General features: G+C 35.3%; 2 protein-coding genes across 2 annotated transcripts; one reads left to right on the top strand and one right to left on the bottom strand.

The window, feature by feature from the left end:
- Positions 1 to 305: 305 nt before the first annotated feature.
- Positions 306 to 4207, top strand: LOC134792265 (V-type proton ATPase subunit F). Its single transcript, XM_063763531.1, has 4 exons — positions 306 to 463; positions 583 to 664; positions 2075 to 2280; positions 3588 to 4207. Exons 1-4 carry the CDS (start codon positions 410 to 412, stop codon positions 3618 to 3620), a joined length of 375 nt encoding a protein of 124 aa, XP_063619601.1. The 5' UTR covers positions 306 to 409; the 3' UTR covers positions 3621 to 4207.
- LOC134792264 (carbonic anhydrase 7) lies at positions 4029 to 11406 on the bottom strand. Its single transcript, XM_063763530.1, has 4 exons — positions 11269 to 11406; positions 7416 to 7891; positions 6567 to 6797; positions 4029 to 5809 (listed from the first exon to the last, which is right to left on the bottom strand). The coding sequence occupies exons 1-4, from the start codon at positions 11315 to 11317 to the stop codon at positions 5603 to 5605; spliced, it is 963 nt and encodes a 320-aa protein (XP_063619600.1). The 5' UTR covers positions 11318 to 11406; the 3' UTR covers positions 4029 to 5602.
- Positions 11407 to 13756: the final 2350 nt, after the last annotated feature.

The raw sequence follows: 13756 nt of genomic DNA on the forward strand, positions 1-13756 counted from the left end.
ATTTTTTCGATTGACGCTTTGCGAGTGTATTTCTCGTCTATACCATGTGAAAATAAAAGAAAAACCCATAAAATATTATTCCGTGGCGATCATTGCTGAAAATTAGCTCTTGCCGTATTATATAACAAAAATACTTCAGCTTATGGTGTTAATATTGAGAATGAATTTGTACTTTAATAAGTTTAAAATTATTTAAAAAGTAAATTTGTCATAAAAATACACTTCAACTCTTTAAGCTCTTTTTAAAAACGACCAAATCTTTACATTGAATAGTTTTCCATGAACAAATTGTGATACCAACCGCACAACACAAAATCTATAATCAGTCAGGTGATGAGCCCCTTGTGACAGTTCCTCATCTCATTCTTCGCAAAATAATTCACAAAAATATCAGTATAAATCCTAAAAAATGGCCCTCCAATCCGCTATAAAGGGAAAACTGATCAGCGTCATCGGAGATGAGGTAATTATGATCTTCTAACACTTGCAAAAATCTTGCATTTGGATTGTGTTTTGCTTTTGCTGTTTGATTTATTGTGCTTGTATTTAAGAGTTGTAAAATGTAAAATGTTTTGCTTTCAGGACACCTGCGTTGGATTCTTATTGGGTGGTATCGGTGAAATCAACAAGAACAGACATCCAAATTTCATGGTTGTCGACAAAAGTAAGTACCTACTATTTTGCTTAACAAAACATTTATTTATAATTTGATCCATATAATATCATTGTTACAAAAAATCGGTTTATATTTGTATCAAACTTAAAAATGTTGTATTAACCCTCTTTACGGATTGTTTCCTCCTAAAATAGATACAGGTTCCAAACAACTAGTAGCTAGTTGTTAATCCAGTCCACTAACTGAAGTGTAATTACAGTACTAGGCTAAAGGTCGGTTGGACCAAACTGTTTGTAATGACCAAAGAGTTAGCTAAATTTTATTGTATGGAAAGCTTCATAGTAAACCGCCATGGCTAGCCGGGTGGCGGTGATCAGTCTGTCAAGTGTGGATGGTGCAACTGACACTAAGGGTTGGTTGCACCTACTCGTCTGTCACCAATAGCATTCACACTGCTGAGTGAAATTGATCAGTACTCTGATTTATGGTTTATGGCTTATGCAATAAAGTAGGTCCTGTGGCGAATTACCATTTCATTGCATGTTGTAAAATGCAAATTTGAGTGTTAATTTATCTCAAGATAAGGGTAACTTTATCCCTATTTATCATATTGTGGAACCATATTGAACTTTAGTAGTGGAATTACCCTTAAGAACTGCAATAAAATTACTCTGTAACTATTGTAAGTAGGTATATCTAACAACAGTTTGTCAAGATCAGTTGTGAACTGTTTCACACTTGTTTCATGAATTAGCACTTCTCTGAGTTTATTCGGCATCTGACTCTGTGTTCAACTGTTGTAGTTTGATTTACATAATGTTAGAACTGTTGAAACAAATTATATGAATTATCAAGGAAGTTTCAGTGAAAATGTATGTAAAGGAAATAGATGTCATATTTGAAAGAAAAAGTGACCAAGACTTCTAATGCCCAGGGCTGGGATTGAACAGGAGACTACAATCGCATTGGTTCTTTTTATAACTTGGTCTTGGATATGAGAAAAATATGTTAGAATAAAATGGGCAATATTTTCGAAAAACTAATATCGCAGAACGATGAACTGATTGTAATTCCTAATAGCTTAAATATAGCTTTTGGGCTGCTCTGTCAATGGTTTTTTTATTTCCCTATTTTTGAGTTAGGTATCAGTCTCCCATTAGGGTTGGCAATGCCCATGTAACACCCTTGGAGTTGTAGGCGTTAACTGGCTTTGTTGACCGCTTTGATACCAATGTGAAAAAAAAAACCATGTCCAGCATACATTCCATATTAATCCTTCGTATGCTTTGGCACGGATCCATACTAAGCATTTGAATCTTACGTTTTATATCTCATGGTTCAAAATATACCTAATCTTGAAGTCCGCAAAAAAGGGGTTAAGTTATTGTGAACAAAAATTCGTTATAACTTTCAATTTACATCAATTACAATAACAAACCTAATCTTCCACCCTTCCAGACACCCCCGTCAGCGAGATAGAAGACTGCTTCAAGCGGTTCATCAAGCGGGACGACATCGACATCATCCTCATCAACCAGAACGTCGCTGAGCTCATCAGACACGTCATCGACGGGCACACCGCCCCTGTACCAGCTGTGCTCGAGATTCCATCCAAGGACCATCCTTATGATGCCAGCAAAGACTCGATCCTGCGCCGCGCTAAGGTAAGTTCATCTTGACAAACATACTGACACATCTATAGACTTACAGTTCGTTTTTTTTTACCATTAGAAAGAAGGTAAGCGATCTTGACATGTATTTTAATTGAAAAACGCTTTTTAAAAATCAGTAACTATTACTTATGAAAGCAGAAGAATATAAATGATCGTATTAGATTCATAATTGTTACATATTTGCCGAAACTTATTTTTAAAACGTGTTTTTCAATAAAAAGACACATCAAGATTGTTTACCTTATTTCTAATGCTAAAAAAACGAACTATATTGATCGACGGGCAAACCGCTCCCGTACCAGCTGTGCTCGAGATTCCATCCAAGGATCATCCTTATGATGCTAGCAAGGCTCGATCCTGCGCCGCGCTAAGGTAAGTCCATCTTGACAAACAGACACATCTTTAGACATATTACCGCCCCTGTACCCGCTGTGCTGGAGAATCTGTCCAAGAACCATCCTTATAATGCCAGCAACAATTACCGTGCACCGTGTTGAGTAAGGGATAGACTAACATAGCTATATAAATTATAGGGTTCTATAGGAACCCTTATAGTTTCGCCAAGTCCGCCTGTCTGTCTGTCCGAGGCTTTTTTTAATTTGTTGCAATACAATGTCCCTGATTAGGGATAACAGGATATCATCATCATCAATACAAATCTACACATAGTTATTTAGAGAGAAATTCACTTTCTTTGTCCTCATATATGATAAGGAGAAACTGACAATAATATCTAGATGCCTTCTTCAAAACAAAACATCCTTTACCCTTAAATTTGTTATCTGTGAATACTGACAGTACAGTCCCTTGCAATAATATCTCGCACAACGAAGCATGCATAAATATCTGACACAAAATTATTTTTCTTACTATGTCAATTAATTTAGTGAGATTCCATTAAGTGGCCCCATGTACTGTAAAGTTAGTTTTATTATTTTCCTAAAGATAATTTAATCCAATTATTAACGGCCGCCGAGGGCCGACCCAAGAAATACTGCCACCATTAGTTTTTATTTAAAAAACCGCTCCCGTTTTCTTGTGCCTTCTGACGCCCCTTTTTATGTGCCATTATTAGTAACGTAAGGTATAGGATATAACATGTATACTCTAGCAAGCCAGCTTTGTCAGTAAAAAAAAAAGCGGCAAATTTGAAAATCCTAGGCGCGAGGGATCGATCGATCGAATTTTGAATTTCGCGCCTTTTTCTACTGACAGTTGCCTTGCTTGTAGCGCGTTTATGAATAACGCCATTATTCATAAACGCGCGCATTACTTATAATAAATTTCTTCCTTTCCAGGGCATGTTCAACCCCGAAGACCTGGTACGTTGAGTGTAACTTGTTGCATGTTGTGTGCTGCCCGCGGCACCTGTACATACGCTAACGCCGACCCAAAGTTGACTCGTCAACTAACTAACAGTGCAATCCGACATTAATACCGTTTTACATTCCATCGTTTTGAAAAAGTGTCATTATATTTTTTTTTTGCAATTACACTGCGTCAAATTCTGGGTTTTTCGCCGCTTCAAATAATGTCGCCTGGCAACTCCATACTTTTATTCGGCCACTACATTCATTGAACGGTTCAGTGTAAATGCACCCAAAAAGACAGAAGTCTCTACACGCAAAACATGTTCCTAAAATTTGTTATAGAAAGTGTCTTTGAAATGCGGAACATTTTGTAAGGAGATTGCTAGTCCTTATTATAAGGCATTTTTTGTTATTAATAATAATGTTTCAATGACACTCTTTCATTACAAGCCGAAATATGCAATTGAATTTATTTTTCTCAAACTGTTGTACCGTTCAATTATATGGATCTATTTAAAATAATGAATAAATTATGTAATAATTATGAAATACATTTAACCTTGTATAGTTGTTGAACTTGTATTATAGAATATATCATGAAATAAATAATACCAATGGAGTGTTTTATTTTCCTAACATGATTTTTGTTTGTGAGCATGTTTGGTCTTGTTTTGAAGACTTGATTGGTTTTGATGTGATCGATTCGATACAATAAAACTGAAATTTGACTGTCAACAGTGTCAACTGTGAATTCATGAAATGATTGTGTTGTTTTGTGATATGCCAGTGTTTTTTTTTTCAGAGAGTGTTGTGTTACTAAAAGTGTAAATAGTGAATTATGATATTTGTGATGGTATGTATATTTTTAATTAATTTCTGAGACAGCAATACTAATGCACTTTTTCTCTCTTTCAGTCGATGTTCGGATCTGAGAACTACAGTACCTAGTTAACCTATCATATATTATTTGTGTATTATCTATGTTTATGTATTTATAAATTGTTTATATTTCATATATGTATTCAGTTAAAATAAAATTACCAAATGTTATTCACTAGTTTATTAATACCTTATTTAATAATAATACTATTCACACATATACAATAGGTACTGTACACATAATAAATTATTGTAACATTACGCTGGCCCAATATTACAGGGTTCTATGTTACATTTTCAAGATAGTTGAAATTCGACTTAATGTCACTATGACAATGTTCAAATTTCAGTTCGATAAAAGTGAAACATAGAACCCTATAATATTGGGACAGCGATTAGTAGAACGACAGAAGACCCGTAGAGATTGCTTTAAAGTAGAGTAGGCGATATCCATTTGTTCCATAGAACTGAAATGAATTCTATTTTTTTTCCCTTAATTTAGACCTTTATTTGATAACAGATGTCGCTACTAGTCTATATAGTTTCATATAAACAAGTAGCAATTAATTGTAATATTTGGCAACAGATGTCGCTACTAGTCTATATAGTTTGATATGAACAAGTAGCAATATTTTCATTAAGAAGCTTAGTTTTAAAACTCTAAAAAAGGAAAATAAGTACTGCAATATAGATCGAGGACTGGTCTTATTTTATACATACTTGCCATAAGATACAATGTTAAACAAATATCTATACACGACCTTATTGCTAAGTTGTTAAAGTTGATATTCAGCTACCTTGAGCACCAATAGTTCAGATTGAGATTCAGAGCGACTAAGTTGTTAAAGAGTTAATTAAGTACCTACATTATTACAATTCGGTAAAAAAAAATCACGATTTAATGTAAACGTACTATAACCCTTCGTATATCTAAGCACTGATCGTGATGCGCACGAGTTTAAATCGATTGTTTAATAGAATAGGTTTAAATTCGTTCGCACTGATCAGTGCTTATACATACGAAGGGTTAAGCTACCTATGACATTTAACATTTAAGTGCTGCCATCTAGTTTAAAAGTGAAAAAGTAACGGTTCTATGGAACTAACAGCTAACATCAGTTTATCTATTCATCGAAGTCGCCAACATCGTTGTCCGCCTTCTTGTGTCCGACCCAATCGTATTTGGAGTAGTGGAGCTTGGTCTTTTTGAACTTGGGGTTCTTGGAGGTGATGCGCACGAAGATCCGACGGCCGAAGAGGGGCTGGAGCTGCCTGAAGTTGTCCACGAGGGGCAGGTTCAGGTTGGAGAGGAGGCCGCGGAAGTTGTCCATCTGGAGAACATTTAAATGTGATATTACTTTGGATAGTTACGATTGTAATTTGTATTAGTACGTATTATCGCCGATAAGCTACAAGAGAGTCGACTGAAATGGTTTGGACACGTAAAAAGAACACCTCCTAATTACATCGGGAATGTTGCTATGGATCTAAACGTTGTTGGGTCCAGAGGAAGAGAAAGACGCAAGATGAGATGGGCAGAACCATAGCAAAAGTCATGAGGGCCTGCGACGTTTCAGTGGACGACACGTCCGATCGCGCGAAGTGGAGAGAAAAGCAGACCCCACAATCAGATGGAAATTATAATGCTGATGAGAGAGAGATAATACTTTGGATAACTGTAAAAGTAACTGTGTTTGATGTGGCAAACAACCCAGATTCGGCTTTTTTTGACAGGATCGTGGTGGTAAACATGCACTAAGGAGCCTAGAGATAAGGCGTGCAGCTTTCAACCGGACGTCTGCACTTGCCAATGTCTAAGAAGTTGTACGAAATATCATTTGACATTTACCAATAGCCATTCAATAAAGGAAAACATCAGGAAATTTGACAATCGGGACTGATTAATCTCAATCAGGCCTTCTATCCTATCTGAGTTGGTAGGTCTGGCTGGGTAGCTTTCGAAAAGAAAATTACACCAATACAAGTGTCTAGCTTGTTGTAAGTGTACCGCCCTTTCAGGAACCGGGAAAGAGCTAGGTTAAGGTGCTGGTAGCTGCTTAAAATTTCACTAAATATCACCAAACTTACCTGGAACACGGAGATCGGCAGATAATCAGAGAACACGATCCACGTAACGGCCTCAGCGCAAGGCGGGGTGGTCAGAGAGCCCTTGTACGTGTAGAACCTCTCGGAGTCCAGTCCGGACAGGATAGAAGAGAGCGAGAAGGTGTGCGGGAGCTGCATGCTGCTGTTGTAAGCCTCAATCATGGACAGGTTCTTCACCATGGGGCTGAGGAGCTTGGCGTCGAATTCCACCACCTAGAATGGTAAATAAAGGTTTAACTCCTTGATATCTAAATATACCAGCAAAAAAAACGTGCTATGTTGGAATATGGAGACAGCGGTATATTATGATCTATTAGGTATATTCAGGCTTATGAAAACTTCATTTATGAAGCCATCTCATAGAATTGCACGAATATATTGGTCTCTATAACAAGAAGCCCTGAGTGACACGCTCTTCATCCAGAATAAATGCTTGGATAATGGATTGTTTATGGTAACGTACAATCATTAAGTTAGTAATTAAAATGTCCGGCACTGATTGTAGGTATTAATGAGAATGTTGACACTTGATAATTCTGCATTGGTTGCTAATAATGTCAGCTCATACCTCTATGTAACATTATGGACACAGTAAACAGATACGTTACTGGTTTTGATATAAAAATTATAAAATGTGAAGCGTGTATACTTATACCTGGTAGGCAGGTCTCAGAAGCGTTGGATAGATTGTGTAGAAGATCTCAGGAAGATGGGAAAGTTTACCAATTGGATGAAGGTCCCCAGGCACCGCGATATAAACTGGAGGAATATTGTGGAGGAAGCTAAGACCCACTAAGGGTTGTAGCGCCAACGAAAGTAAGTGTATTATACCTGGTAGAAGAAAGCGAGGACGGCAACTCCATCTGGATGCTGCAGAGACTCGGCCAAGTTCCTGTACTTCTTATTCCTATGCACGATATGCATCTCAAGAGGCAGCCTCATGTCATTAAGCGTATGCTCAGAACCACGGTTGTTCTTGTCACCCCAATGGAAATGCAAGCCCTCGATTTCATACTCGTTGTCTAGCGGTCCGCCGAAGATGTAAGGTAGGCGGAATCCTTTCTTCTCTTCCTCTGAACTGTATTTCGGGATGGTTAGTGTGACAGAATGGCCGTTGTTTGTTAAGGTGAGAGGGCCTGGTAGAGGGTTCTGGTAGCCGATGAGTTCCATAGCAGGTATCGAGATGGGGATGGCCTGGCGTGCCGCGATGGCGATGGGGGACTGCTGTCGGCCTCCGCAGGCGGGGTGGAGTACGGCCCAGCGCCGCTGGTCAGACGCACGGTAACCCCAGCCGAAGGCAATGGAGGCTGAAAAAATTTACGTTACGTCACATTAAGTCTCCAAAGTCAACGGAGTGAGGTTAAAGGACCCCGCAGCAAATAGGGAAAGTGGTTTTTATAAGGGCTCCTGTTATTTTTTTATAAGGGCGCAACTTTCTCCGGAGTATACTTTCAGAAATAATCAAAAGTATATATTTTGTATTTCTGTGAGGTGTTTCCTAAAATAGAATCGAATCCTTCCTAAAACACTGAAATGACACACACTGACAGTTATTAGTTGGTATCATCTGTTATTAGTATTTTGCTTAAGTATTTTAATTCATCAGCAATAACGTAGGTAATAGGTAATTATCGTAGATACAATGTGATCTTATTAATGTTTCTGTCACGTTAGCATATATTTATATTATCAATTTATCAATTGTCTATGTTATGGTAAATAAATAAGTATATTAAATAACGGATTTTTCTTCGAACTTGGCCGAGCACACTGCTGTGTAGATAAGTTTCTATGAATGAATAAGATTTATAAATAACTCAATATACACGTGCACTTGTTCCGTTAAACCGTGAATTTGTTATTCAAAGTTGAATATCAGAAAAAAACTTAAAATTAAAATTCTACAAATCAACTCAATCTTATGCATTTGTATAACCCTTTGAATGTTTAAGTATAATTAATTCTTTCCCAACTAATAAATTAGGAAAAGACGGCGTAAGTTATGTGACTATGGAATTCGTACGTGCCCCGAATTCAGACAAGCGTCGGATAGAAAAAAAAGCATTGATCTTAAATTCAGATCGCGGTAGTGACGGTAATCGTGGTTTTTTATTGCCATTTATACCAAATGTCGAATTATGCAAAATGATGCATATGATTACATGCACAAATTATTGCCAAAATGTAACGGAATTTTAACACGTAGGTACAGTCAAGTGTAAAAATACAACTGACTCAAATATGGGTGCATAATACAACTAACTCAAAAATATGTCCCATGGTTTTTAATTCGCTGACATAAGAGCTAGGAGGTACCTACCTATGGGACATGATGAGAGCACCCATATTTTTACACTTGGTCTATCTATTGTTAGATACTCTACATACCCTACATTCATCTAGGTCTATCTATTGTTAGATAATCTAAATACAAATACATAAATAGGTTTTTACCACGTATGAAACAGAAAGATTAAATTGAAAAAAAAAGTGATATTTCAATTCCTATGCTAACCCGTTAAACCAAAGTTAACCCGCCAATGACACAATTCGAATTTTAATTAATCTTGATTTAGTTTATAAATGTGATTAGGTTTTCATTTTGATTAAGTTTTAGAATTAATAATGGGATTTTCACAGGCGCGCCTGATACGATGTTTGATACACGCTTGGTAGATATTAAATTATTTAATTCTAGTGTATGCGGCACATCGTTATTTACAAGCGTATGTAAACGGTATTTGACATGATATGATATTATGCAATGTAATGACGGTAATAATGTCAATAGTACGAATATACGCACTAGGTCGCGCATCGGTTTCATACAAAAACTAAGAGAGAAAAAATGCATATGCAAAATATAAATTGATTATTAATTAATGTCACTTGTTATTAGACAAAAAACCTTATCTACGACTAGTTAGATTAAATCGTGACATTATCCAGTTCCTGAATCTGCAAACCGAATTATCGCATACGATAATGCATTTAAGATGAGTAAGTAAATAATAGTTATCCTAAAGGCCGTTATTATTATCAATCTCTTTAGCGGACCTGCAATAATTCGTGCAATATCATAGTTAGCATATTTAGGCGTACGAGATTGCTAGACAGAATTCCGTAGGAAATATAATAGTTCTGAATAAGAGATTAACTGGGATATATATTAGGCGTCATATAGAGTAAAATACTAAGTTGAGAAAACTAATATAACGACGAACGATTTGCGATAGCTACGCTATGCTGTGTGTATACTTAATGTGATTCAGTTGATGTTTTGAAATTACAACCAATCAACCAACCGTAGGGAATTTTTGAATTCAAGCGTGAATATGGACTGGTAATATGTTCAATTTTTTGTATTTTCATTTTAAAACATATTGATGCATATTGGATTTTACATTACCCATACAATACAATACAACAATATACATAGGCTACAATTACTAAAACAGGCTTTTTTCTGTGTGAATTACACTTGGATACAGCAATTAAAATCTCTCCCGCGATTTTACACTGTATTTTTAGTATTAACATGCAAATCATAACTTAAATGTAGCATTCTGTAAGTAATCGAGGTCTTTGAAATCCATGGGTGACCCGTCATACTTGGTTATTTATAAAGTGATTAAAGTTTATATGCAGTGTTTTTTCTACTACTACAAGTTTATGTGAAGGTAAAGAAATCCCTGAAATCTAATTCTTCAGCGACTATTACGTGCTATGAATGAACTGACTGCAATTGACAATATTTTGGCGGATGTTTGCGCGTTTCAGCGCTACAAAGGAAAAAATCTACGCGTTTCACATTTTCTAGTTGTTTTGTATTGCATGAAAGGAAAATTCGTCTTCGGCCGATCGAATGCGAAGGTCTCTTTTTCAGGTTGTTCAAAACTGCTAGCGTATGTCTGTCCGGATATTCTCCTCTACAGATCTCAATCGACTCGTTAAATTTAATAGAACATCAGGTCGACCGACACTTATACTTTTTTTTTGTTGATACAGTTTTGGATTTTTTGTAAAATATCAGAGGCAGTGTAGCAAAAGTATTTAAAAGGGTTTTACTGGAATAAATGATAGATGTATATTATTGAATAGATTTATGTAAACACATTGCCAATAGTAGGTAGGTATTTACCGTCTAATATTTATAGTTAAATCGTAAATAACATAACACTGTAGTATGTCACGAAACCAATTACATAAAGATAAAGGACGCAGAATGCACTGATTATATACTTGTGTACTTTTTGTAGGTAACAAGTTATAAATATTTATTAGCCTTGTGAATATTATTTTTGAGAACATTTCGTAGAAAAGACTTGTAATTAAAAGGTATTCTAGTTTAACGATTTTTTAATAATTTTATCAGTTAGGTATTTATGTTGGATGTACTTAAGTGTATTTATTTATTTTCTTTTAGCTCTAACTCTTTTATTAACCAATGAACACTTCGCTCCCATTATTCTAAACATTTATGAAGTTTCTGATCTATTTTTTTACTGTTTAACATAAAATAGTGACCAATTCAATAGGATTTCTAACGATTTCCAGGATATCCAATGGAATAGTTTTTTTTGTCTTCAAATAAAATATTGATTAATTTCAAATGATCGTTAAAGTTAATTATATCCGATGCACTTCTATTTTTATAATTAACACGTATTTACTTTCAACTTACCGTTTGCCGCCAAAACAGCGAATATAAATAGAATAGTTTTCGAATCCATGTTCCCTTTTATTGATAAAAATAAATAAAGATACGGTTGCAATGCTTCCTGCCTCGGCGGCCGGCGTTTATATACTACTTGTGGACTTCTTTGCACGGTCCGTTTTCAATGGGCTGAAGCGTCATCGGTACGAATATTAACCCTCTGATGCTTGCAGATTCCCCGATTGCGCTTGTAGTGACTGATTTTCTATATATTGGTATTTTTCCGACTTAAAAGTCATTATTAGATTACGATTAATACAAAATTATATATTTAACACATAAGACTAGACAAATTAATAAAAATAAAGTCGTTATAAATAAAAAAATGTCCTATTTGAATTCATTTTAAGTATGTTTATTTTTTTAACTGATTAAATTGTTTATTTCATGCTAAAATAACACATACTTACTTAATAGGGTGGTTCAAAAAACATTTTTTTTTATTTTCCTACGGGGCACCCCCTTATTTTGTTACACTTATTATGCTGATAAAATACACCAAGTTTCGTAACTTTATCTCAACTACAAGGGGGTGCTCCAACCTAAAAAAAAAAGTATTTATTATTCAGAATTTTATTTATGTACATATCTGTTTTCACACTATTTGCACATGTCATTTATAAGTTTTAAAGTAGAAAAACATTTTTATTTCTATTTTTTATAATTTTTTGAATTTCACCTAAAAAATCATAAAAATAAAAATAAAAATGTTTATTTACTTAATAACTTTTAAATCACACTTTCTAATAATGTCAAAACTACTACTTACATAAAAATCTAAAAAAATATAATTTAATTTTTTTGGATTTCATACAACTTTGAAAAATTTCAAAGTGTTTGAGCACCCCCTTGTAGTTGAGATAAGATTATAAAACTTGGCGTATTTTGTTAATATAATAAGTGTAACAAAATGAGGGGGTGCCGCTTCTTCTAGCTAGAGTTTGAATTTTTCCCATACAAATGTGAACCAAATTACTTAATCTAAACATAAAACTAATTAAAGTAAATAAACTAATCCATTCATATTAGCAAATAAAACCGCATTGAATCCATCAGGAACTACTATAAACTATTTTTTTTAATTAAAATTAATGGCCCTAATAATCCTAATATCCATGGCTGTAGTCTAGAAAACTGTTAGGTACTTTTTTTTTCGATGTGGCGCGCGCACAGCTCTTGTGAGCAAGGACCCCGCTAAGGATACGGGCGAGCTTTGCTCATATGCATATCTGTCGCCAGTTTTCCCTTAGTCGCCTTATACGACACCCACGGGACGAGATGGGGTGGTGCTATTCTTTTCTGATGCCGGCACCACACGGCACTATTCTATGTTAGTAATGTTAGTATGTATTATAAATGTGGAAACTAAACGGAGCCGATTGAAATGGGGTACACGGATCGTTTTTAAACCTGTGAACCTGGGTTAATATATAGGATAATTATGTACCTACTTTATAATAAACTTAAAAACGATTTAAAAATACATTCTCATCTCATCAGATCTAAAGTAGCTAACACACTATCGCACCGCACCAAGATCATTGTGGGACGCACCCATAAGTAAGAGGGAGAAAGCGATATCTCTTTCTCCCTCTTACTTATGGGTGCGTCCCACCATGACCTTGGTGCGGTGCGATAGTGTGTTAAGGTGTATTCGGGTATTACCGAATGTCGAATAATTCCGAAATTCAGATGAAAATCACCCTTAATTCCATCATAATAAAAGTCTCTTTTCGGAATTATCCGACAGTTTTCGACATTCGGAATTACCCGAGTAAACCTTAGCTACTTAAGTTCAATAGAGGCCCATACAACTTATTTTACTCTTTGGACCCATATAAGTAAATCATCTACTGAAATCGAATGGGGTTCTACAAATAGGTACCTATTAATTTCCTCAAGTAACTCATTTTGCCCGATGTGTCTGTCTGTAGTAACTGCCCCCTAGGAGTTCTAGGGACTTTGTGTCTGAAATCGATGTGTAAGATTGTCCTACAATACTTAACTATTTATTTAACAAGATTGTAGATTTATTAAATACTATTAAAAATAAAGTAAATTATAAGCTTATAAGCGTAATTGGTTTTAATAATTTATACAGTTAAATTAATTCAAGGTAATAAAGTTTGATTACCGCGCGCATTAATAGGGTTAACACAAAGGTGATCTCTTCTTGACGCTATTGTCATCTGATGATGCAATTTATTCGGCTAGTTATTAAAATATACCATTGATTAGATCGATAACAATCAATATAACTGGATAAGTATAATAAACATATGTTTTGTAAGGGTGTTATAGTGGTGTTGTCTTTCATTCAAAGATCTTTGAAATGGTTGGGATAGTATCAATTGTTTGTAGTATACTAGTATAATAAGTGAAGCACTTTTTTGAGGACGGAACTCTTTGGGAAAGGAAAATATTGATAATCTGTGATCTGCGCTGCGCTTCGCCG

Source organism: Cydia splendana, chromosome 7 (genome assembly GCF_910591565.1).
Source record: "Cydia splendana chromosome 7, ilCydSple1.2, whole genome shotgun sequence".
Lineage (NCBI taxonomy): Eukaryota > Metazoa > Arthropoda > Insecta > Lepidoptera > Tortricidae > Cydia > Cydia splendana.